The sequence below is a fragment of the Helicoverpa armigera genome, chromosome 4 (genome assembly GCF_030705265.1).
Source record: "Helicoverpa armigera isolate CAAS_96S chromosome 4, ASM3070526v1, whole genome shotgun sequence".
Lineage (NCBI taxonomy): Eukaryota > Metazoa > Arthropoda > Insecta > Lepidoptera > Noctuidae > Helicoverpa > Helicoverpa armigera.
Window position 1 is genome coordinate 9,975,993 of NC_087123.1, and position 26,508 is coordinate 10,002,500.

Here is a 26,508-nt window from a genome sequence, read left to right on the forward strand (position 1 = left end):
ATAAAAGATAATGATATTTTGATTAGAAATTCATGTAAACTGTGATAATTATAGCCAAAATTAAGAAAAAAGCTTTATAGCCAGTCAGCTTTTTATATGAAATAATATATGATGTGGTAATCTACAAACAAGGTATAATTTTATGTAATTTTTCGGCGAAAAGCTGAAGTGTGAAGAAGCTGCTACAAACATGTTTACGTTCCATTTAGCTTTGTATTTCTTAGCTGAGTAATAATAATAAAATAGATGTATTTTGGTTTGACAATACAGCAGCTCGGTTTGTCTCGCTACTTTCTCGCTTCGCGGCGCCAGTGTGACCGGACCGGTGGCCGGTGTTGTATAGATTATACATACCTACAGTATTGTACATACGTAGTGTAAAGATGGCGTCGACGGTGTGTGTTTCTAGATGCCGACTGTTAGCTAAATTAGAAATAAATCGTGGTTTGTGTTTATCACCGATATTCAAGGATTTGTCCAATAGCAGGGTAAGTGTATAATGTTTTTCTTTTGTTTATCGTGTTTTACATGCAGTGTTTCATATATGATTGTCGTTTTTGAGACCAATATTCGTATGCACGTGCATATCGCTATAGTTATGTAGCTAGCAGCTGTCAAACGTCAAAATAATTGTTTTTATTTTTAATTTGTGGTTATCAGTATTTTTTATTGATTACAAACAGTAGGAATGGTAAACCTTTTGATTGACTTTGTTTCACAATGAACCCAATTTGAGTTTGTTGAAATGAAAATTACCTGTTCTGTCAGATAATAAATTATAATCAGAAACCCCGGTTTTGTTGTATTTTTCCTGTTAGCTATGCATGTTTATTAAAATTTTAGAATCTAAATCGAAATTATATGTTTTAAAAAATACCTAGAATTGGATATAAATGTCAAGAATATCTAGTATGTGGCTAGGTGACTATGAATATTTCTAAATGTTAATAAATATTTAGGTGATTGACGACTATTTAGTGGGTAGATACATTTTGTCAAAATAGTTAAACAGATTTGTAAGTTTGACACGTCTTGTTTAAGGAAAATTGAAAAAATAAACGTGCCAAAAACAAAAAATCGCGTAAAATTTTTTATGAGTTTTTTTTATTTATACGAATTTTCCTTAAAGGTACACACTGTCAGTTTTTGAGATGGCACATTTTTTTTTCGTCAGGTCTTTCTGTAAGAATTAAACCAGTATTAACAACCTGAGGTTTTATATGTAAAGTAGGCATATTTTTGGTCCTTTTAAACTGGTCCTGTGCATATCATCGTCATTGTTATTTATGTTTGTGTACTCGTGTTCGCAGATAAGACAACATTTCTCATTTACCGCTTGTAAAACGCCCGAACAATGTTGAATTAGGTCTACGATAAGCACCATTAGAGATGTCATTAATTGCACTCGACTGTGGTCTGATTAAAGTGCTCAAACTCGAGAAATGAGTTTCTAATGAGTGTTTACCGAGAATCCTATGAGTGTTTACAGTGGAATGTCCCACGCGTTACTTCTAAAAATAATCCCGAAATATTTGAGAAAAGAATTCATTATTATTTTAAGTACGTTCCATTTATTTTGTCGCCTTTTCAATTTGCGACATCGCACCGCGTCGCGTAGAAAGAAGAATTAACGAGTAACCAACAAACTTATAATTATGATTTATGAATTGCATTTTAATTGGATGGGGCCCTCAGCTTCTCATAATAAAAGTTCCGTTATCTGTCGCGTAGATAAACGACTGAATCACGCTGGGAAACATTAATTTTCTCTTAGAAGTATCCTAAAATAATGTCATGTTTTGAGATATCTCCCACTAAGAACAAGGTTCTTGCTACCTATAATTGTAAATTAACTTCCTTGTTTCCACTTTGAAAGCTGCCTATGATATTTATTTTGTATTTTCTTATTTAAAGCTAAGAAATAAATTTTATAGATTCGAAAATTTCGCTATCATAATGCACTAATATCATGATCGATGATGCCATGTTATCGGCTTCCATAAGAGCTTACATGCGATAACTTGCGATTACTGAAACTACCTATCATCTTCGTAATTTAACGTGAGCCAGAAATGTGCACTAGTTGAATCCAGTCAGATCAGTGCTAAAAGGCTATCGATTACTTCACAGCTAAGTTTATACACACAGGACTTGACAGGCACAGGAAATCATATGAATATTACGGCTGCATCTGTGCTGAAGAATTCTAAATTTGTCAATATACAGACTGAAACGAAAACATGCCAAGGAAAATATTGCAGAATAGTTACTGTACAGAGTAAACTATACTTCATACATACAACACAGTTGTATTGCTTACACACTACGCTTTTCAGTTACTCAGCAAAGAATTTTTAAGGTATGTCATTTGAAATTGAACATTAGAACATTCCATACATATAAATATCTATTAGTGTAACCAAGTTACGGTCTCAAGATACTCTGCTGATTTACATGGCTTTACCAATGAGGATCTCGCAAATGTATTATTCAAGTTTGGTAAATAATTACTTCCCCGTCGTCGTCCTACATAAAGTTCAACATTATAGTAACAGTTACAGTAAAGTCGTGAAGAGCAGAGAAGTAGAAAGATCGTGTATACTTGGCAATACATGTCTTTGCCATACTTTTTAGGGTTCCGTAGCCAAAATGGCAAAAACGGAACCCTTATAGTTTCGTCATGTCCGTCTGTCCGTCTGTCCGTCTGTCCGTCTGTCACAGCCGATTTACTCGGAAACTATAAGTACTACAGTGATGAAATTTGATGGGAATATGTGTTGTATGAACCGCTACAAAAATATGACACTAAATAGTAAAAAAAAGAATTGGGGGTGGGGCCCCCCATACATGTAACTGAGGGATGAAATTTTTTTTTTCGATGTACATACCCGTGTGGGGTATCAATGGAAAGGTCTTTTAAAATGATATAAAGTTTTCTAAAAAACATTTTTCTTAAAGTGAACGGTTTTTGAGATATCAGCTCTCAAAGTCGTAAAAAGTATGTCCCCCCCCCTCTATTTTTATAACTACGGGGTATAAAATTCTAAAAAAAATAGAGGTGATGCATGCTAATTAACTCTTTCAACGATTTTTGGTTTGATCAAAGTATCTCTTATAGTTTTTGAGATAGGTTGATTTAACTGTAATTTACGGAACCCTTCGTGCACGAGTCCGACTCGCACTTGGCCGGTTTTTTTCTTCTTGCCTTCCTCACCAACTTTTTGGGAACCATTTCTCCGTTTATACAATCAATACATGCCTACTCGTTTATTGGTAGTATGACACCTAATTTTATCATGGATGCTTTACTTAGATAGTGATCTGAGTGGATACATATGTAAAGTAGAAAGATCAGCCTTCAATTTAATATTTTCTTTTGATAGTAGTGACGAACCATCGCGTGTTAATGGTTTGATTAGCAGGTAAACGACCCGTTCGTCCGCCTGGTTACTGACGCGGACTCACTTGCCAAATTGTAATACCACTTTGCTGAATTACAGTTGTAGTGTCACGAATTCACGAAGAAAACTCTTCGGCGCCTTTTCAACTATTTATAAACAAAAATCTGGCACCCATAGAGCAAGACACACAGCTTCTTATGACCTCATAGTCATAGATATTCTTTGAACTTTCTTCTAAATTGCAAGAAGGAATATTTAATTTTTTGAAGAAATGGCCGAAGAAGTATATAGCTGTATTTAAAGAGAACAAGAATAAATTTGAAATTTTATTAAAGGAAAGGATGCAATATCACGTCGGGTGCATCGCATCACATTTCGAGTCCTTTGGGAGCTTCAAATATCTCAAGTCTACATGCGTTGAGACCGGTGTGCCTATTGTATTCTAATTCTACCCATGTCACGGACATGACGTATACGCATTCGTCACAGAAATACCTGCCTTACTCATTATTCTCCTAATTCAAAGCGTTACTCATCACAATATCCGTCAGAGAGAGGTTGACCTTTTATCAGTATAAAGTCAGAAAGCACAAAGAATCTTTAATTGCAATAAGTAATTACCATAAATAAATCTAATCTAAAGCGTATTGAAAATATACGGTTGTTTGAACTTAGGTTATTTACACTGATGTATCATTAATCGAGTCACTGAGTCATTTTCCGTGTTCAATCATTGTTGAGGATGAATTTGTTGATGTTACGATTCATTTAGCTCTGACTAGTGACTATGCTGTTATGTAACCATGGTACCATAATACAAGCTTAATCCGTCTGATAACGTGTCATTATGTCTTGATTATTTTGATTAAAAAAGGCAACGAGATAATATGTGTTTGTTATATCTTGCAATAACGTTCAAGAATATATCTTCTCCCAACCTTATAGTGCAGCATCCCTGGTATTAGTGAATGAATGTTTAGACTCTGTTTCAAATGAAATACACGGAGTCAGGTTTCATTCGATATTAATACTGCAGCTCGAGTTATGAAATGCACTCAATTGGAGTCAATTTGCCAAAAGCCTTTTACATGATTGCTCCCTTGGACAAAAACGTTCAATAGCACCAATTGTAAAGCAATCGCGTTCAAGTTTTGACAAACAAAATTAATGCTAATTTCTAGTGGCTTCGCTGAATCCATGTTGATTTATCGATAGTTAACCTGAATATTCAATTAACATTAATAGCTGTTCAAAGCAGTTTACTGCAGGATTTGTTAAGCTATGGTTCGTGAAAATAGTAACTACTTAATCAATTTTGAAAATTATTATTCGACTAATTTTATAGCCGTGATTAATTACAGCCTGATGAAACAATTTATTTGTCGTTTGATCTTTATTATTTGATGTATGACAAGACTGCGCTGGTTTCGGCATTTTGTCAAGTGCATATCAATTGAGGCGTTCCTTTTGTCCTGTAATGTAGACTTGATAAAGAATGTACAAAGACTATTTGAGTTAACATAGGTTGGTTGTGTCCACAAAGATGATTATGGTGTGAGGTAACGGATAATTTTAACACCATTAACACCATTTTTGAATAAATTGTCCCATTGTAGTTTTTGCTACAGTCATCTTCAAAGATGACGTGTGTGCAAGTATATTGTTAAAACCCACATCTTTATTAGAAAGCAAACTATCTAGTAACAAATACGTTTTAAAGTAACGATAACGATGAACTAAAAACATGATTCATACAAATGCATGTCACCAAGGTTGTGTACTTACAATCAATTCACGGGTCGTCGACCTTAAACCTGTCGCTTGTGTACACTCGATAAAAAGGCCAGCACATCTATCTCTCTTATCTATGGACCCACATTTCTCTACAAACCATAGACGTTTGTGTACTGAAATGTAGGTAGTTGGAATTGGCAACTTTATGGTTTTAGTCTGCTAATAAAATATTCGAAGCACCTCGTCAAATTAATCGTGATATTTCAATTCCATTGAAGATATTTTGTCTCTTTTTGATTCACCAGTTACTCGGTAGTTTGAACTTGATTTCATGCGACATACCTTTATTGCTTCTCAATAATGTTTAATGTCACGTTTAATGATAGGTTTATTATCCCAATACTTAGACCTTGATAAAGAAGGGCACATGGTTCATTGATAAATCTTTTCTAGGAACGCCAATGAGTGGCTATCATTATTCAATCAACAGATTACTATGAGCTACATGGAACTACAACCGCGGGAAATCTTTTCAGATGGTTTTTAAATAAATATTAGGCAACAGAATTTATAAATACTCGTATTAAAATAGAACCGATAAGGCATAGTGGTATATGGTGACCACTTTTTCCTGAAGTTTGTGATCAGATTTAGTTTCCTATTAATTTATTTATAACTTTACTGTTTGAAAACATGATCAACCGAGTTTAATGTAAACATATGAAACGTTGGTGCCAGAATAAAGTATTTAAATCGTGTAACGTGCTAACTTGATGGTGATTTCGCTAGTTTAATGCTTCGGCGAAATGTTTATTTTCTAACCAACGTGATTCGAGGCGAGTTGTAAATTCACAGCATCCGTGGCAACAGTAATGAAATTCTTGAAGAAATTACTTTGAACATAAATATAATTAATCGCCTTTATATTTGATCCAAAATTATCTGATGAAATTGTTATTTTTACCCAAACAGTCCTGAAGCAGTTGCCATAGACCCATGTCAAAGACGTATTAGTATTTTTGTCACAAAAATCTTGGAACTGTGCCCGATAAAATAAAGGAGGCGGGAGGCAGACTGTGCACGGCAAGATAAGACAGCTCTTATGCCGATGGCAATGATCTGATACGGAGAAAGATGAACTACTAACCTGGCCCTGTTGTACAAAAGACAAAAAAACTATATTTCGTGAGTGTTTCTCACGGTGACTAACCCAAGAGGCTTACACGTTCTTGTTCTTAAATAACGTAATATTTGCCCATGTCAGTTATTCAATCATAAACAAAACACTGTTATCACGGTCCAGTGGGCAAACAGTCTCATGTCATAATATCCATATTTAGGTGCAGTCTAGGACTACACTACATATGATTCTACAGCACAGTTCTCAAAAAGAATATACTTATGTATTTATAACAAGTACTGATTAATAGCTAACCTGTACTACCGTACTACCTAATTCGCAGACTATGAGTAACAACAGCACGTTTGTGTCCGTTCTCTCTTATGTCTGTCTTCACTGTTATTTCAGAGATAAATTATTACGTGCAGTCCATGCCACGAAAATTCTAAATGCTATTTGCTTTCGGACTCGACACACGAACACTAATTCATGTCGTTCATTAGCATTGTAGTAATTAGTAATGTACGAAATAGTAATTTACTAATGGAGGGAATGCTCCCAAAGTCGCTTATCTACATAATTTAATTTTAAAACGCGATGGAGTACGTGAATCTAATTTTGTATAACCAAAACGTTACTGTTTTAATGCGAAAATCTATCTCTTTGGTTTGCCAATTGGTATTCTAAACGTTTTCACATTAACTAGCCAGTGACAGTAATAGACCATAAAATAGATTTCGTACTAATATCAATTCTTGTCATGAGTATTTAAGATCATGTTATGCAAAAGATGATTATTACAATAACGCATATTTGCCCTGTATAAAAAGTAATAAAACATTTTTAATTAGCTTTCTTATCATATTATTTACTCGTAATACTTACATAAGGAAAACGTAGTGACCATTTAAAGGACTGTTGAGTTTTATTGTAGGAAATAGGTACTTGTTTAAAACGGTGTCAATTGTAACTATAGCTGTTATTTGGTTGTTGGCAGGAGTCATGGTGTCGTCGTTGGCGGCCTGCGCGCCGGACCTTCTTCACAAGTGTATGTACACATGGATCTAAAACGCCAACAAAAGTCGACCACGAAAAATCTGATGGTAAGGATCTAGGAAACTAAAAATCACCAGCATCCATAAAATACATTTATTACAGAAAAAGAGACCATCACCAATAATACGGTACACTTTGATCGCAAATGTTAACAGCTATCTATGTTAAAAGAATACACTTAAACACTAAATTAGATACATGATTATACGCTAAATATTTATATTAATAGGTACTACATTTACTAGCAATAATTTATTAGTGTTATTTGAATACAGATCACATTTTACGTAAGCAAAAGCTTATGATAATAATGTAGACGTTTGACATTTATTTTAATGACTTATTGCTATTTAAACTATCGTAGCACGACTCTAAAACTTCAAACTCTTCAAACACCATCTCTCCAAATTTTCCCGTTGTTACTTTGCCTTGGTCAAGGTTATCGTTTACATAATAGAATTTCTTTTCAAACGTGTGGGCACTTGATGCTTGTTTGTCAGTTTGCGCTGCAGTCTTAGCGTCATCTGTACTTTCATCTTGTTGTTCCAGGATTATTGCTTCTTTTTTTGTTTCGACAACGGGAACCGGCTGTTGTAGAGCAACTTCTTTTTTTCTTATGTTAGCATCGTTTTGTTTAATAGCCTCAATTTTTGATTTGACTATGTCCTTTTTAATTCCACTGTCTTTATTGTCAAAAGGAGTTTTAACAATACCCTTACTGTAACTTTCTAGTCTACAAATTTTATTCTTTACCGAATTCTCATCATCATGTACTAATGGAGGGTCTTCTCTTGATAGTTGTTTCTTGAATTTTATCCTAGGGTTTTTGCTATCGTCGGTTCCAGTAAGCTCTAGGCGACTGCTACAACTGTTCGATTTAACTAATTTAAATTTAAAACCTGGAAATCCTTCTGTTCGCTTGTTTTTGTCTTGGTTTTGATTTGAAGCATCTAAGCTCGTATTAGAATTTTGTTTCTCCGACAGCATTTGCTTATGTTTGTCTGCTATGAGACATGAACACTTATCTCCTCGACATTTGGTTTGACATGAATAACAATCCCTGCTGCAGTTTTTTTGTAAACTCTTTATTTCTTCCATAATGGCTTTTGTCATAGGACTCACGGTGGAACCAGTTTTAGAAGTCAATACTTTTCCTCCATAGTAAGTTATTGAAGTACCACACTCTCTTATCTTACGCAAAATGTCAGGACTCACGTATTGACTTTCACAGCAGAAATCTTGGTTCATAGAATCGCAAAGATATTCTTCACTGGAACTGTATTCATTATCTTTTAAATTTTTCTGTGAATAGGGACTTAAGCCGTCTGTTTCATATTCGTTGTTTGAGCTGAGATCACCGCTCGAAACTCCACTGGAAAGACTAGCATTATCCCACTTCTTGTTACCGAAGTTTGTATCAATAGTTAACTGACGTATGACTTTCTTTCTGCCACCATTTTTATTTCCTTTCGATTCCTCGTTAAGATTCCGGTAAGACGTAGCTCTTCTGGTTAAGCCTATATTTTCATTTACCAGTGGTGGATCGTGGGTCATAGGACTCTTCATTTTCAATGTATCTTCAAACAAGTTTCTTACTTTCTTGACTGTATCTGGGTTAGGAAGCTCTTCTTCAATAATTTCCTTATTTACTCTTATGGGGTGGTAAAAGAAATGTCGTCTTACTGCATTTTTAGGCTTATCATTTTGGCCTACATTATTATCGTTTTTCTTAAGTAAAGTTTGTGGAATTTTGCAGGTGTCTGTGTTTTTTCTGGGAGCGGGTTCGACTTTAGTACGAACTGGTTCAATTATTACGATGTTGTTGTTCACCAATAGTTCCTGAAAGCTATAATCTTGTAAGTACTGCAGTAACCCGTCAAACTGGGCTTCTTTGCGGTAATTAGCTATCATGCTATTTTTGAACAGCTCTGATTTCATCACCTTGTATCTCACGTGGTCAAAATCATCACATCCCTTTTCGTAACCTTTGGCTTTTATAAGAGTGGCTTGAGTTTTTTGGTTTTGGTTATCGTCGCTGCTTAATTCAACTATTTCAATTTCAGGAGTATCCCTGTTTAAATCTATTTCAGGGGACTTAACATCATTTTTATCGTAATAATTAGGGTCAGAATCTTTAACAATTTTATCCAATGTAGATTCTTCAATTTCTGAGTCGCTTTTGACTTTTTCAGTTTCATCTTTCCATAGTTGTAATTTTGCCTGACTGATTTTACGTATGCTGTCTACAATTTTTACACTTTCTAATGATTTTATTATATTTCCCACTGATATTTCTGACAAACATTTAGTATCATCGTTGTTAGGCAAATTTTTATCTTCCCTTTTTTCTTCAAAGTTATTTCCATTATTGTTATTGAAATCTTCTTGATGCACTTTCAATTCTTGTTTAACAGTAGCCTCATTACCCTCAGGGCCATTGTCTATAAGCTTTGACCAGTAGTTTTTGACTGAATTAAGTTTTTCTTGATATTCAATGTCGGTTTTGATTGCGTTATTCAGTTTTTCTTTAACCGTACTGTCATTTTTAGTGTCTTTATTTTCTTCTTTTACTTCTACCAGAGTATCTGGCTTGTTATTTGTTACAACATTTGTCTCCTTGTTATTTTCCATTTTTGTTGTTATGTTCTGCTTTTTACTTTTCGAATCGATTACCTGTAACACCTGTGGTCTAGTCATGTTTGTGTTTAATTTTTTGAATGTGAAAAGTGGCTGTTCCGAACAATTTTTGTTGTCTTTTATAATTAGCTTTGGAGGAGGTTTCTCAAACTTGTGCTGTACAAATGCTATTTTATCACTTGTTTCTTTTCTGAGTTTTGGTATAGTAGTTTTTACAACTTTATTTAATTTTATAGTTATGAAAGGATCTTTTGGTGTATAGTAACTCGATGTATCGATACAATTTTCGGTTGTAACTTTTCTGACTTCTTTAATTGTGTCGGTAACAGGCTTTGGGACTGGTTTAGGTTCCAATGTAGGTTGTATATCAGCACAGTTGGTTGCTTGTGGTAAAGTTGTTTTTGTTTCCAATTCTTTTGGAGGATTAACTTCCGCGCGGGTATTCGTTTCACTCGGTGTCTGTGTTAGTGGTGGATCTATAACAATTGTTTGGTGCCCGCTAAGTGGTACGATTGCAATATTAGATTCCGCCGATGTCTTGAATGATTGAACTCTTGATAATAGTGAATGAGATTTTTCTTCTTCGACTGGCGGAGATTTCGTTGTTGTAAAATCACTTATTTTGTTTACACTTTTTTCAACAGAATCTGGGCTGGGGATACGAATAATATCGTCTTCAGTTGGATCTCTTTGCCGAAGAGAATAATGTTTCTTAATTATTCCTAGCCTTGGTTTCTTATCTTGTAGTGATTTTTTTATGTTATCGTTAGATAACGACTTTATGATATTAATCTCTGGCCTATAATCGGAATTTGAGATTTTTAAGCTTTCAGATTTTGTAATTATTTTATTGTTTCTGATAGTTCCTTCTATTTCGTTTATTTCCCTTTCGTTTTGATGATTATCTGAGCGAAAATAGTTTGGTTCTTTATCGTCAGCGTTTGAGCTATCGATAGTTATAATAGATTTTAAGTCGTCGTCGAGCTTATTAAAGTTTTGTATTAGTTGTGGTTCTGTATATTCTGGAAGGTAAATGCAATTATTTGTTTGTATTTTTAAGTTATGTGTTGGTTTTGTGAAAGTTTTATTTAATTGACCGTAATTTTCAGTGCCTTTTGAAGATAATATTTCTCGAAAATGAGTTTGCGCTATTTCATAAGTATTTTCACAAGGTATGTCTTCTGGATCTTCCTCCCTTAATTGGGCATCAATTCGTTCTGATTTTCTTAAGCACTTACTAATATTAATATCGGGGAGCGAATAATATTGATTTTCGATAAGGGTGGTAACAAAAGGTTCAGTTGTTATATTTTTAGAAGTGCAGTGACTCTTTGTAGAATAAGTGTCGCTTTCAATGTATGTGTTGCTGACATACACTTCGTTGTTCTGTTTTTGCAAAATTTCGTTGAAAAGGTTACCGTTCTTTTTTAAAAATGAATCTCTACGAATATCAGCAAACGTCTTTTTCTTGTTGACTTGAGTGTAAATAGGGTCGTTGTCTTGATTATTATTTTCAGAGTTTATGGTGTGCGATGCGATGGATGTATTTTCTTTGAATTGTGAATCACAATACTCATCAATTTTTTCAGCTAGAGAATTAGCTAAGTATTCCAATTTGTGCGACTTGTCTGATGAAGCTATTGAAATTGAAATATAAGAAGTTATGCTATCTGGGGGGCTGGACACGATTTCGTCGTTTTCAGAGGCTATAGATTGTATGTCATTATCGTTTTTCGATTCATCTATATTTGGTTGTTCTTCTGGTGTTGGACTTGTATTTTCTTCACTTTTTTTACTTCTTACAGAAATTTTGTCATAGGTTTCTGTGTAACTTACTGGTTCAAGTTCGACGGGCTTATCCTTGTCACTCCTCGTGAGACTGTCGTTAGTAAAAGATTTTGGTGTGTTGTTTTTCGATCTTTCTTTATCTTCGTTATCAGTTCCGTGTTCGTCTGTTGTTACATATAGTTCTTTGCTGGGATTAGGCGAGGTAATAGATCGGTCTGATTCTGGGGAACTATCTTTGTAATTTTTTCTGTGAGCTTCAAAATTGTAATGTTTTCTTACGTAGTTAGAGTCTAAACTATCGATTTCACTTGGATTACGCGAATGTCCAATGCTATCCTCGGACAAGTTTGTTGGTTTTATTTCTTCATTCAAGTTCGGCCAACTTCCACTTACGGATCTTGAATGATGGCTGTCGTTTCGCGATAGGACTTCTTCTTTTTCTGATCTGTTATCAGTGTTATCTGTTTTTTCGTTTTCCTTTTGTGCGTTTATGTCACCAAAACAGGATGCGGTGCTATCAATGTAAATACTTTCCAGAACTTCCTCTTTGGTTTGGTATTTTGCACGTCCTGGCAACCTGAAATTATAAAGTTTTAGGTTTTAAATATGCTTTTACATTAACATTACTAATATTTGTAAAATTCAGAGTCAGTCGGAGAACAATCAAACAATTCACACTGAAAATCTACCTTAACTTCAAAAAATTACCCAGTGAATCTTTTATATCACAACAAAACGTTTTGATAATAGAGTATAACAAACTACAGTTTTTCAAAAGTGTAGATAATAACTTTATATATTACACTAAGAATAAATAAAAATAAATATAAAATTACCTGTCTTTAAAGCAAGGCTTATCGAATAAGCGAGCGCGGGGTATCAACTGGGATCTCTTGCTTTTAGCGTGGTTTTGTATCTGCAAATCGGTGAAGGTTTCCTCTCTTATCACTGCTAAACTTCGACTGCGACGTAAATTAGCACCTTCCGGCTCTTTGTGTTTGCACAGTCTTCCGTAGCTGCCGCTGAATTCGGTATCAGAATTTGCAAAACGTTTCTGTATAAGTTCCTCGGCAGCTTTAGACCTCGTCAAATGTTGATAAAATTCGTCCTGTGGCAGTTGTACGGGTAATTTGTAGTATTCAGCTAACTTACTTTGGTATTTTTCGTGTTTTTTATTCTTTACCTCACAAAGGTCTTTATCCTTATCTTTTTCTTTGTCTTTGCCCTTTGATAGTTTCCTCTTTTTGGGACGCTCTTCTTGACTTTTTTTAGATTCCAGAGAATTCCGCGGTTTGTCAAACTCCAATGTTTCTGTAGGGTTTTCAAAATACTGTATGTCACCGACGGTGTCTGCCGCAGACTTGTGATCGTCCTGACTCGATTTCCTTTCGACAAGTTCTCGGAGGCGGCTTCTTGTTGAGCTGGTGTTGGACGTGACGCTCTCTGGTCGTTTGTTTGGATATTCTAAATTGGATGACGACCGTCTGAAGAGGCTTGTCTTGATCGACCCGAAGTCGCCTTCGTCTTGACAAGAAGCCGCTGAGAAATTCTGTGCCCTTATACGGTCAACGTGATTCTGGCTAGAATACGACGCGACCGAGTCCACCGAGTGTCTGAAACACAAAACATCATAGATTAGATTAAGATGTATTTCCTACGAGCTAGATAATATTGTTTGCACAAGATATATGTAGCTTTCGGAGTGGCTGAGTTGAGTCATAGTTTTTTTATGACGTCAAGTAGGTCAAATATTGATATAGGATGACATCGTACATAATAAGGTGTTGGCTTTAGTACTGGCGTTGTTTGTGGGTATCCCGGTTTTGATATAGGTTCCCTGTGAGCTGGACGATATGTGGTGTCTACGATTCTGGCACGCTGCCAAAGACGAGAACTATTCCGTTGACAACAGAAATATATGTATCTATGAAGTACTTCTCTTTAATTGTCGTTGTGTACGATTTCCTATAAGTTTTGTAAACGATTAAATTAAGTGTAGTACATACAAACAGTTATGACGTATTTTGAAAAAGAAATGGTATTACGTACTCCTACTAACGAAAAATATATTTCTTTCCCAAAACACGGCTTCTTCAAACCATTTATCATGTTTTCTTTATATTACCAAAAGTGAAATGAATATCTTGGGAAGCAAACAATAAAAAGTTATCACCGCGAGAGAGTTTCGCCAGTGGTCGTCGCTTCAGTATTAAATTACGTAAATTAAGTATCCCATTTTGATTAAAAGGTCTGAAAAGTATTTTTGCGCTGCTCAAAATGTTTCAGAAAATAAATTGTGTATTAGGGACACAAAAATTAGGTTAAAGGACAAGATGCTCGTGTGCAGTGGTTGTATTAATTTAAGCCAAACTATTGTGCAACAGAAGTGTAGAATGCATATAATAATCTATTTTCTCCTCACAACAAATGCGTTTAGTGCCGCAAAATTCTATGAGAATATTTTAACGAGTCTTAAAGCACATGACATCTGCAGTGAGCATTTGAAACCATGCCAGAATGGGCCTGAAGGTAATAAAGAACCGGCGTCTTATGTATTTACTACAAGGAATGGTTATGGGAGTACATTTAAGGATTTTAAAATTTCAAAGGCTCGGGTTGTCGGCCATGCCCCCATGCCCCATATATTCTGCGTTCGAGGGTAGGCACTGCCGAACTGTAAGGTCGTAAACTACGGCAATCATGTAATAGTAATGAGCTGGTTTACAGCTTCAGGTACCGCCTTCAGTGATGGAGGCATTTTATTTCCGCCATATTTTGAGCTTTAAATACTCTGTAAAATACCGACTATTTAATGACATGACGTTCTTTAAAAATATATTTTTTGTTATTTCTTTACATTATGGAAATATCAAAATCGAATTTAATGCTTTTATTAATTTGTTAAGGTTTATCATAAGGTACATAATACGCAAGATACATCATAAGACTGAGCTTACAGCCCACAAGCTTCTAATAATATATTGTTTTAGTGTTAAACAGGATTATACGGCATAATTTACGTGGACATATCGAGATCAGATTAGCCAAGTTCCGACAGCGTCGAGCCTCCCGTAATTGGCTCATAGATTCGTGTGATGACTGTGTAATGAGTATTTCGCACACATACATACATACGATGTAACATCTCCAGAATTACGCGTAGGTAACATCGGATACTAGGTAAGCGTTCCGGATTCTGTCTTTAGTATTGTTCTTACAGAGTATTAGAACTTGAACAACTAGTAATCGGTTATTTACCATCTTTTTAACGTAATTGGTTATTTAATTCTACGCAATAATATGACATGCATCGAACTTCCACGTGGAACCATCAAAAGCTGTTCACTAAAGCGATAAACAGCGATTCTTTACGATAAAAACGCTAAGTTACGTCACTAAAAACAATAATGAAAGCATATCCCGCGAAACTGCCGGCGGTGACTTTGCTCTGCGGGATGCCTAGTTTCCGACGCCTTCTGTCTATAAATATTCATAGTCTCGACACCCGCGACTCTGTCCTATCTTTTGACAGGTCACTCGAGACTTTCTGAGCTACTGAAGCTTCCGAGCCGCTTTGAAAAGCGAACTTGTTTCGCAACTGTCACGGATCGTTTAGATAGGTAAACTGAACTATACACTGTCTAGTTATTTAGTTATTTAAACATATTTGTATGAAAACATCTGTTTCACTGGCTTTTGAACTTTACATCAAAATATACGAGCCTACGTCACGAATGCTTCGAATGCGTTGCTATTTTTCGTTTCACATGAATGCATCTATTTTCGTTAAATGCATTTGCTTCTAAACATAAAATAATGTTGTTCATAGTCTTACTACATTCAAATATCTATCTAATCTCTGTTTATCTCTTGCGAGGAAGCAACTAATCCTAATATCGATAAGTTCGAGAACCAAATCCGATTTATTTACAACCTTTCCAAACTTGAAGCTTCTCGCATTACCATAGATTTGATTCCAGAAATGATTGTTTATTATCTGTTCCCTGAAGATTAAACAATAGTGAGTTGTGTGTCTTTAATTCTTTATATTCATGCATTACGTTTGTTGGTCACGTTGTTGTCATACAATACAAGATAATTTTGATGTTTGTATTCCGGATTAAATTCTCTTGGATTGCATATCTCTATGAATGACGACGGGTGGCAGCAATTATTTATGATAGTTCTAGATTTGTTGAGAAGAATACTAAGTGTTAGGCCAGTAGAAGAAATTCTGGTTTCGGATTATACTAAGATCAGCGCAAACGCTTGTCTGATTATGAATGATAATAAAATTATGTTTAAGATGAAAGCCAGCGCTATAAACATTTCATTTCTAGTAAGCTGACGGATTGCGACATTTTAGATATTGAACCAAATTATGTGAAAACATATTTTTTAGTTAGTAAGTGTAATAAATAAGCAGGAAGTTAATGCGAATCTACCAATATTTCTAGATACTAAGCGATGATAATTTTACCAGACAAAAGATCGCATCTAGGATGTAAATGACGTTTTCGGCCACTACATGCAGGACGAGCTCAATTTTGCAGTGTTTCGTGTGGAGACGAACAATAGTCTATTATGCGGAGGAAGTGAAGATTTATATTGCATCTGTACGTTCAGTTTTGTAATTACATATGAAGGCAAAATTAAACTATGGCCTGTAAGATTTTTGGTAATATCTACTGCAAATTCCGCGGCAAACAAGTTCAGTGAGCTCATCTTGAATTAAAGTGTTCCTGTCAAAGTTTGTTTTTCTTTTTTCTGTTTCTGATGTGTAACACTCGAACACTCACTTTTTACTTTCGTCTTTATGCTCAAGTAAAGAATTTTCATTTATTCTTGGCACGTTTTACAGGCCTGTGCTAATGCACTCACTGAAAAATACAGAGGAACAGTTCAAAAGTGTTTCTTATTCGTGTAAATAATATTTGCTAAATGGAACGTTCTGAGATATAATAAGCTTTGGAATGATGAAAGGGACCAAAAACTCTATCCCTTTTACATAGTTTTGGTTGGTGGTAAAAAGTATCTTGGTTTACCCAATAATCAAAGTTTATTATATACTTTCGGAAGATAATCCCTCACGTTATTAAAGTTTACTTGTTCGAGTTTGTATGAGTATAATATGTTCACCCTTAGTAGGAAAATTATAGGGTACGTGGCTTCGAAGTAAATAAAACAATTTCTAGTCTTTCAATGAAAATCTACGGTTGAATTGGAAACGGTCGTATTGTAAGGCACAAATTAACATGTACAATTGATAGGTTTACCATGTTTGGGTTGACTGAAATCTGAAAGTCCGTCGTTAATATAGTTTTGGAAACAGTCTCTACACAAACTGAAAGGCTTCGAAGATTTTCCTATTAACTAAGACGTAAATCTCTCGGTAACACAACAGGGGAATCTCTCGAGATTAGTTCCGATCAAGAACAAAGATTAGTTTGTCTTCTCAGTTAAGTGTCTACCGATTATCGAGTAAAGACGAGCGGTATTGAGATATTCTCTCAAAGAAGGGATCGGCATAATCGCATTTATCTAATCTATAAGGAAGTTACTCAGAAAACAAAACTGCATCTATGTGACAGGTTGAATCCCTACGGGTGGATGAAAATAAATCTTCAGCTATAGGAAATTAGAAGACGTTCCCTAATGGATCCTTCGATTTCCGAAAAAGAGTCCTTCAAGGGCTTTCAAAAAACTTTTCTTTGTGAAGTGTACGCTTGAAATGGTAAACGTGACCTGACCTTTAAAAGGCTGCACTTCAGATTATTTCGGGTCTTTACAAAACAGAGAAATAGGATCTTTTGAATAACTAAAGGATCGTTGACTATATGAGTTATAGGCGATTGCAGAGAAATACGGCTGTTTCCTGATTCATATTCCATTCACATAACAAGTGTGCTTGCCGTAACTTATTGCTCGCACCTCCGCATTAGGCGTCTTAACTTAATTTCGAAAACTTTATCTCGGGTCGTATTGTTACTCGACTGTCTTGGGCCTTACTGTTTAATAATTTATCCAATATACTTGGACCGTTGATTAATTGATAGCACAATGAAAAGGCGTTGTGGCATTGATGATAAAACATTTTCTATTTATTAAGTGAACTTTTTGGTTAAGATTGCAAATATTCTAAGAAAGTAGCCTTCTAGCCTTATTGTGATTCGAAACATTGTAGGTAGAAATATAAATCATGCCTTCAATCTAAATGTTTATTAGGATCTTAACCAATGGCTCATGATGAGACAAATGTAACACAGTAACAGGTGCTCCAACAAAAAGACTTCAGTTGGCATGGTTGCCAAACACAAGATGTACGAAGTATACTGACAACTTATACATACAATGTAGTCAGTAGACTTGTCGTTATCATTCGACAGTAAACTTGAATGGAGTAATTATTGAGCAGCGCTCTTATGCAAGTTTCGCGAGTCATCTTCAATCCGCTTTCAAGGATGTGATGTCAGAGTTAACTGTATATAATTGTTTGATACTCGTATTAAATTTTTAAACACGATTTTCTCTTTGAAATACCGTATTACGGAACTAGTAATTTTATATGTTTACAATCATTTTCTGTCCTACTGTACTCAGCTGCATCCGGTTAGACTGGAAGCCGAACCCAACAAAGTTGGGAAGAAGGCTCGGGAGATGAAATCATTTTCTAGGTGCATGACATAAGTTTATATATATATTTATATGTTTTGTCTATACGAGCGAAATAATGAGGTTAGATTCATTTAGGATTTAGATATTTGGCGTCTTCGCCGATATAACAAACAAACGTATTTTAAAAAATAATATTTATGTTGATCTTAGATTAGATCGTTTAGCCTATTCAAACTCAATTTACCGTAGTTATACCTTCCTGTTGAAAGAAAACGAATGACGTAAGTACATAGGGCCGAAAATATATTTTTCTCATAGCAATCGTCACGGTGCCGCCAATCTTATATTTTTAGAAAATCTTTAAGATAGAAGTTCGTGATTCAATGTCAGAGCTTATTTCGAGAAACTAAACAGTTTCTAGAGTTAGCACTCGCTGAAAAAAGTTTTATGTCCGTCAAGCCTTTAACAAATAAATAGGTACGCATGTTTTTTATCGGAACCACTGATGTTTGCGAGTTAATAGAGTTGTTAAAATATCGCTCTATCGATTGATTTAAATACATAAACAAATTGTCATATTAATGGGTTGGCGAGTTCTGTATAGTATTTCAAATGTAAACATTTCAGCAACTATCAGAGATTTGTATTATTTCTCTATTTTGTTGAAAGGTTAACGAGGATAAAAGGTCCGTTGATGAATTGCCGAAAAATAAAATCTCAAAATATTTTTGGTAGGAGATAAAGTAGGTACGATTTACTTTTCAAATAAAATTTTACTTTTACGGCCCTATTTTCCAAATCATCACAGCTGTTTTAGAAATTTAATCAAAGTTCTTTTCATTATCATTAAATTGAACTGGAACTTTACCTTCAGACATAAAATAAATGTTGATAATTTTGTTTCACTGAATGTTTTCAAAGTTTTAAATTAATTTCTTATGTTATTTATGTATTGCTGAAATATACCTACTGCTTTAATAACTATACTAAAAACTAAATTGTTGCAAAAACATTTCAGACCGAGCCTGTATTGTTTAAACTGTTAGATACCTAATCCAGAAACTATTTTCCAATATTTAACTAAATCTTATATAGATAGCACAAGCACTTGTTATTGTACGAGCATTTTCATAACCTCGATTGCAATTGCAAACAATGTGTTTAAACTCCGTTGTGCCGAGTTCAGCATTTTAATACTCAATTCGCGCAGTTAATATTGGCACCGTGTGTCCGAGGCTTTACGATGTGTTGTCACACGGCGAGTTAACGAATTAATTAACCTAATTCATATGTAAAACGTTGTCATACTTACCTGTCAGTCACGCGTGTTTCCATCTGTTTATCGCAATTAGGGTTGCTATGCATGAATAATTATTACACATAATTTATACTACAGCATATCGTTGAACTGAATAAATACTACTTAATAAATTGAGTGTGTATTTTTTGTAATGTGACCTTACCAACCTTTAATGTTACCCAACATATTTTCGCTATCTACGTCGAGGAAATATTGTATTTGTGGCTGCGAATAAAGACGATTATCCTGCCGCCAACACAAGAATATATCACAGTTATTAATGACCGTATGAAATAAACATGGCAACCCTATCTACGTTGTCGGCCATAATGCAATAACTTTTTGCCCACATCCGTAATGTCTGCTTTCTTCCGGCCGTGACACCCCAGTTGCGATCTATGCCCACCACATAATTATTCAATTAACTAACTACCGGTAAATATAGGGTATCGATGAGATGTGAGGTTGTTTGATGTTGATACTGCAAATTATGTGTTTGAGTATCGAACTAAGTACAACCGCAGTCTAACCAGCTGATTAATTCAGACTTCATACGCAGACTGCAACGACCCAAATCCTTTTTGCATTTTTGAACTTTTATATGAATACAAGTAACGAGTATTTTCGTCTTTCATTTATCAAAAGCGGCAAACGCCATATCCAAGCGATAACCACTGAAATAGAAAGCAATCTATTTCAGTTTGCTGTGATATACATAGTTTAGCGCGATAGTTGTGAAACTGGCTGTCGGACCTGTCAGCCGATTGTCATTAAAACAAACTTCTGTGCGGATTAGTTTGCTCAAGTTAAACGAGATAATCATGAACCAGAAGCGTCGGATTTATCAAGATACGGCACATTGTTGAATTAACTTTGACTTCCTTCATCGAACATGCTTATTTTACTGCACAATATCGCGGAATTTATTTTTAATTTACCGCCCTATAACTTCGTATGTATGTTAGTAACCATGGAACAAATGTGTCTCCAAAAACAGTGTTTTTCTCAAGACCTTGATCTTCGTCAATCCAGCGTTTGATCTCATTTTCACGTTGTTGTTTTAGTAAAAGAGAGTAATTCTGACCGTTAGAATAATATATGACCTAAGCGCTCACAAAGAAGCTAGGAAAACGGGAAAATTGTTTTTATCTTGAAGAGAAAACGGCGCGCCTAAGAAATAGTTTATTTGTGTCACTGACCTTTGCCCTTGGCTTAGCCAAGTTTGTTGGATTAGTTTCATTATTTATGAGAATGGTCTAATAGGTTTTAATCAGGTTTTTATAGCTGAAATACATTAAAAGGAAATCTAATTTTGTATTTCCGTTTCTAATAAAATTGTTTATGTTTACTAAAATTTATTTTTACTTGTTTCACACGAATGCAAAAACTGCTCACGTGTCAACGAATAGTTGTTTCAATGAGTAATTGCTACCCGTCCGCATGCTACTTGGCTGGCATTTTAATGATCAGAAACCAAACATTCGTTTCAAAATAAACTAACGTCATGCTCAGACCACCTGTGACTGAATGATTAATTGTCTGTACTTTTTGAAAAGTTTATAGTAAAGGCAAGACCACAAATTGATTTACTCTGTTGCTATAATATGGTCCGTTAGCTACGGTACGCAACGAGTGATAGTAATGTATTGTTACCGTTGAAAACTATTTATATGCGGGAAATAAGGTAAAAAGTTGTGATTTCATTCTTAGCGATCTCATAATACAAGTTTAACTGTAAGCAATCGTGTGACAACCCTGTTAGACATTGCTCAGAAGCATTGTAAAACAGATAAGAAGTTTTTTTTTTTTTCATTTTATCGGTTACAAATGCAAGTTTCTAAACGACAACGCCTATTGAATTGATACATCCGCAGCTGATAGCTTAATTCAACTTGGACCTTTCCGAATTCTGAGAAATCTCGCAATGCGTTTACTGTAACATAAGTAGATATACTAAAAACATAAAATACTTGGATGTACGTTTTTTTTTCAAGTGTAAAGCGATTCTACCATCGAATTTATACCCAGCCGTGTGTGAAAAGATATTTGCCGGCGAATTGGTCCAGGTGGCCGCGGTTAAGAGCTTACCTCGGTTAAAATGGCCGAAGAATTTTCATGCAAAATTTTCCACCGTAAAATCTGTCACGAACATTCGTAGGAGACTATTTGCAGTTTGCCTGGAAACTCAGCATTCTGTAATTCCCTGCCGAAAGAGTTTCGGCATCTAATACTAAGGGTATGTTAAGACTTTAGTATGATGCCGCGTCTAAAGTTTAGGTTTTTATCTCAAGATTGAAACGGAAAGTTTCGGTATTCAACACTTTGGGGAATGGTTTCTTTGCCAAATGTTTGGTTTATGTTGATTACTTCTCGTCTAATAACATGCTTTATTGTGTAGTGTATTTCCAGAAAGAAATCATTAAGATTCAATTTCAAAAGGATGTAACTAATGACTTTGAGAGAAACATGTCTATTCCGTTACTTCCACTAGCACTTTCATGAGTTGATAATAACGTCGCTTAGCACAGCTTATTCACTTATTACATAGCGTTAAACGGCTTAAGTAATATCTTAGAACATAACCGATGTGTCTCAACGTTAACTACAAGCAATTTCACCGTAATAAGCGTCTGCGGCGATGTGGCTCTTAATCTGGTGGCTGAGTATGATATCTGTATCATTTTAGTTGCATGTTACACGAATAAGATGCGATTAACAACTTGCGAAATAAAGAGACTAGTATATGCTAGATTTGTGTCATAAATCGACTTGTTAGAGTTTTGTAATATGCAATAGCTGTGAGGCTATCAAATTAATGTTAAAGTTAGGTAAGTAATATTTATTGGGTCCTACTTTATGATCGAAATATTCTTCGATAAAATGTTTAGACATAAATCACATGTCACATATAATATGTAAAATTGAAATTACATTTAAAACAGCAGAACGATTAATGCATAACCGGTATGTAATGTGGTAAAACAACCCAATGACCGTGATAGCTTTCATTCCTAGAATATTCAAAATTGGACAATCACCAATAGCCTAATTAAAATTACAACATGTGTGCAAATCATTTGGATTGCAGTTATTTACATAGTAAGCACAGGTTTATTTTGCAACCAATTAAATTTTCTCATTGACCGACAATGTACCAAGGTACACCACTAACCGGTGCTCTTAATCTCGTTAAACATTGCCCAATGCATGCAGCGGCTTTCTTTACATCGAGATTAAAATCTGCATAATTTGCAGCGCACTGATTTAAAGACTTTCGACTTCATTCGTTCAGTTATTAAATGTAAATTTTATACCAGCTGGCCTAATAAGGTCCTATTTTAAATATTACTTCGTAAGATATCCAGTACCTATAAGAGCAAATGCCAGTATTTGCGACTTTAATTAACTAAATGAAGCCTCTAAATTGCAGTGTGAATTAATTTGGTTCTGATTGCGGCGAGAATAGAATCAAATATCGTTTGCGAAAATGGTTTTAATTCGATCCCCTATGATTCTAGACTGCGCTATTCGTCAGGAATGCATTATGAATGCGCGGTGACACAAACGTGATTGCTTTAAAGGGGACTGGCAGAGCTAACAGGATAAATTCATGTGTTGCTCGCCCCCATTTTGTCAACTAGGTACCTGCTAGTTTACCGCTTAACTTGTTATTCAGACAATTGATGCTGATCAGTTTCGACTCGATTATGATAGCTCCATAGCTCCCTCTATTATTTCTTAATAAATGATAGTTCAGTTGCACGGCAACTGATGCAACTGATATCGTGATGTCACTCATAAACTGTTGGTTTTCCTTGTCTGGCCAGTATCATAATATTTTTTCCTTATAACTATTTTTACTCTATTATTACGTAAACACCTTTCCTTATTTTGAACATTAATGATGATGAATAACTATAAAAATCATTCATTCGTGTCTAGGAAGTCGTAATTTAAGACGGACGTTAACTTTGCACAAGATATTTTTATATAAATATAAAATATATTAAGTAATATAAAATAGGTATACTATGGCTAGTACTGATTCTACTGGTTAATTAAAATTTGAGAACTGATCACGTCTACGTTATATCATGTTATGTGTAGGAGGAACATTTATGACAGTTCCCACGAGGCAATACGTACGATATCGACATAATTTCTACACTCAATGTCAACTGTTATGAGTTCATGACCTTTGTGCTTCAAGAATATTGTTCTTCAAATAGTGCGTTATTAAAAATGATGAGTTTTTTCCCTGCCGTTCCCCTATTCCTGTCACGAACCGCGTTGTGTATCCATTCACCTATAAAATAGATGTGGTGCTGAATTCACAAGCGCTCTATTTTTATTACTACACCTCCAACACAAAATTTTTTTACCTTGCCCTTTTTCGATATCATCCTTTCTTTGTTAAGTCACCTTGCGAGATTATGCTAGTATTTGTACTGGTTAGATTACAAGTGTTCTATTTGTTCTAAGAGCTGAGCTTAGTCCTAGATCCAGCTTAGGTTTTAATTCCCCGTGTGCACGTTAAGGCACGTTCCGTGGTTTGCAGAACAAATAATGCTGCACTGGATGTAGATTGCAGAAGATACCTCTATTGTGGAAAGTTTTTGTACCAGAGTATTTAAACTTAGCTTTCGAGAACAAAAGTAATGTACCTAAGGAGCTCATGAACTTCTTACATTCTCTGTATGTATCCACAGAAGCGAGTTTGGTGGTGGATGTTAATAGAGAATATTCTCTAACGCTACTCAAATGAATTATAGTAAGTACCTATGTATTGTATGTATTATTCTCTGACAATAATATTCACTAATACATACAATACATAGTATAATTAACTTATACTTACTATAATTCATTTGAGTAGCGTTTCTAATTTGATAGTAATATTTTAACTGCAACTAACTGAAGGACAAGCGCTTAGTTAATGATAGATCATAAAACAGCGCTTAACAATATTCAGTCGAGTTCTAATTTATGCAATCGGCAAACAACGAGAACCGTCGAGTTTCTCGGACTGTGATCTCTGACGTTTAACAGTCACGGTTTCATCTATAGAGTGACACTAGAAGGACAAAATCAATCGACTGAAAACTCACAAAGTCATTACTTACAAATGTAACTGACAATGCAAGCTATTATTTAATTCGTAACAGTCGCGACGTTAGCGATAATATCTATCAAAACGAAATCGCTGACCGTAAAATGTACAACAAATACACTCTTTTGCAAAAAAAGCGGGCACCTATGCGAAATCTTAGTTTTAAGGACTTTACGTGTATTTCAAATGGTTTTTATGATTGTAGTATGTTCCTAGCGTCAAAAGGGTTAGCCAAGCATGCGTGAGAGTGTATTCTAAATTTGAATTTTATACAATTGCTAAGAAATTAGTTAAACCTTGTTTTGGACTAATTGCTAGCAGAAAGTTCGTCGGTGTTTTGAGAAGTTTTTGAAGTGATTTTCAGAAAAATGATAATGCAGTTTTAATTAATGATTAATGTACCTTTTTGTTAGATCAAAACATTTTTGAAAAACTATGCGTATTTGATAAAATGTTCACCTGCTTTAAATGGGCTATACTGATGATTGATGGCAATGTTAAGAGTTTCGATATTTTAGTGTAAAGCGTTCTATTGTTAAGATATCGTACTCACGTGTTCTAAAATATCGCTTTTTCATAAATAAACACTATTGAGAGGAGTATCAGTACTTTGGGCTGCGACAAAACCAATTTAAAGTAAGCAGTGCCGATCACAACTCGTCTCCTATCGGACTTTGACATTATTAAAAGTATTGAAATTCTACAAAATACAGAAAATAGCGCATAGACTGTGAGCACGAGGTCTTAAGGTCTCGTAATCACTGATTTTTAAACAACCTCGTCGCTTGGGAAACTCCCTAGACCCCTGAAGATCTATGAGTCTGAGCGTTCAAATAGCGTGTTTTTATCCCACGGACATTTTATTAAATAAACTTGCCTACACCGAGATTTTCTGGCATCTACAGCACTTTCCTGCTTAAATCATAACAATAATTGGGTATCTGGTCATTTCTTAAGAAACATACGTTTGGCCAATAATTTTGAATTCTTGACTCCCTTTCAGCTAAATCATCGTTTAGTAACCCGATACCTATGGAGTTATCGAGAGCTTCAACGCGGCAATAATTTGACTTTCTAGATAGCTTTAACCCTCCTCATCATTTTTCATGTGGTTAATTTTAACATCTATCACAAAATTTCGTATGTTTTAAATGTCAAGTCCGATAGGAGACGAGTTGTGATCGGCACTGCTTACTTTAAATTGGTTTTGTCGCAGCCCAAAGGACTGATACTCCTCTAAATAGTGTTTATTTATGAAAAAACGATATTTTAGAACACGTGGGTACAATATCTAAACAATAGAACGCTTTACACTAAAATACCGAAACTCTTAACATTGCCATCAATCATCAGTATAGCCCATTTAGAGCAGGTTCACCTGCTGCCATTTTATCAAATACGCATAGTTTTTCAAAAATGTTTTGATCTAACAAAAAGGTACATTAATCATTAATTAAAACTGCATTATCATTTTTCTGAAAATCACTTCAAAAACTTCTCAAAACACCGACGAACTTTCTGCTAGCAATTAGTCCAAAACAAGGTTTAACTAATTTCTTAGCAATTGTATAAAATTCAAATTTAGAATACACTCTCACGCATGCTTGGCTAACCCTTTTGACGCTAGAAACATACTACAATCATAAAAACCCTTTGAAATACACGTAAAGTCCTTCAAACTAATATTTCGCTTAGGTGCCCGCTTTTTTTGCAAAAGAGTTTAGATTGATTGTATAAGAATATGTTT

At 34.9% G+C, this 26,508-nt stretch overlaps 2 protein-coding genes across 3 annotated transcripts in view; one reads left to right on the forward strand and one right to left on the reverse strand.

Annotated features, from left to right (window-relative positions):
- The first annotated feature begins 270 nt into the window (after positions 1-270).
- Positions 271-26,508, forward strand: part of LOC110375028 (calcium uniporter protein, mitochondrial) — a 159,375-nt gene continuing 133,137 nt past the window's right edge. The window contains exons 1-2 of one of the 2 annotated variants that reach the window (XM_021332994.3): positions 271-488; positions 7,253-7,358. In XM_021332994.3, coding sequence (XP_021188669.2) covers positions 384-488; positions 7,253-7,358 — 211 coding nt within the window. In that variant the 5' untranslated portion in view covers positions 271-383. The remainder of the gene's footprint in view (positions 489-7,252; positions 7,359-26,508) is intronic. The other variant, XM_021332995.3, reaches the window with a different exon arrangement.
- Positions 7,390-26,508, reverse strand: part of Jv (javelin) — a 114,816-nt gene continuing 95,697 nt past the window's right edge. Inside the window, exons 2-3 of the mRNA XM_049846807.2 lie at positions 12,573-13,349; positions 7,390-12,313 (exon numbers count right to left, since the gene is read on the reverse strand). Of these exons, the coding sequence (XP_049702764.2) occupies positions 7,639-12,313; positions 12,573-13,349 (5,452 nt within the window). The 3' untranslated portion in view covers positions 7,390-7,638. The remainder of the gene's footprint in view (positions 12,314-12,572; positions 13,350-26,508) is intronic.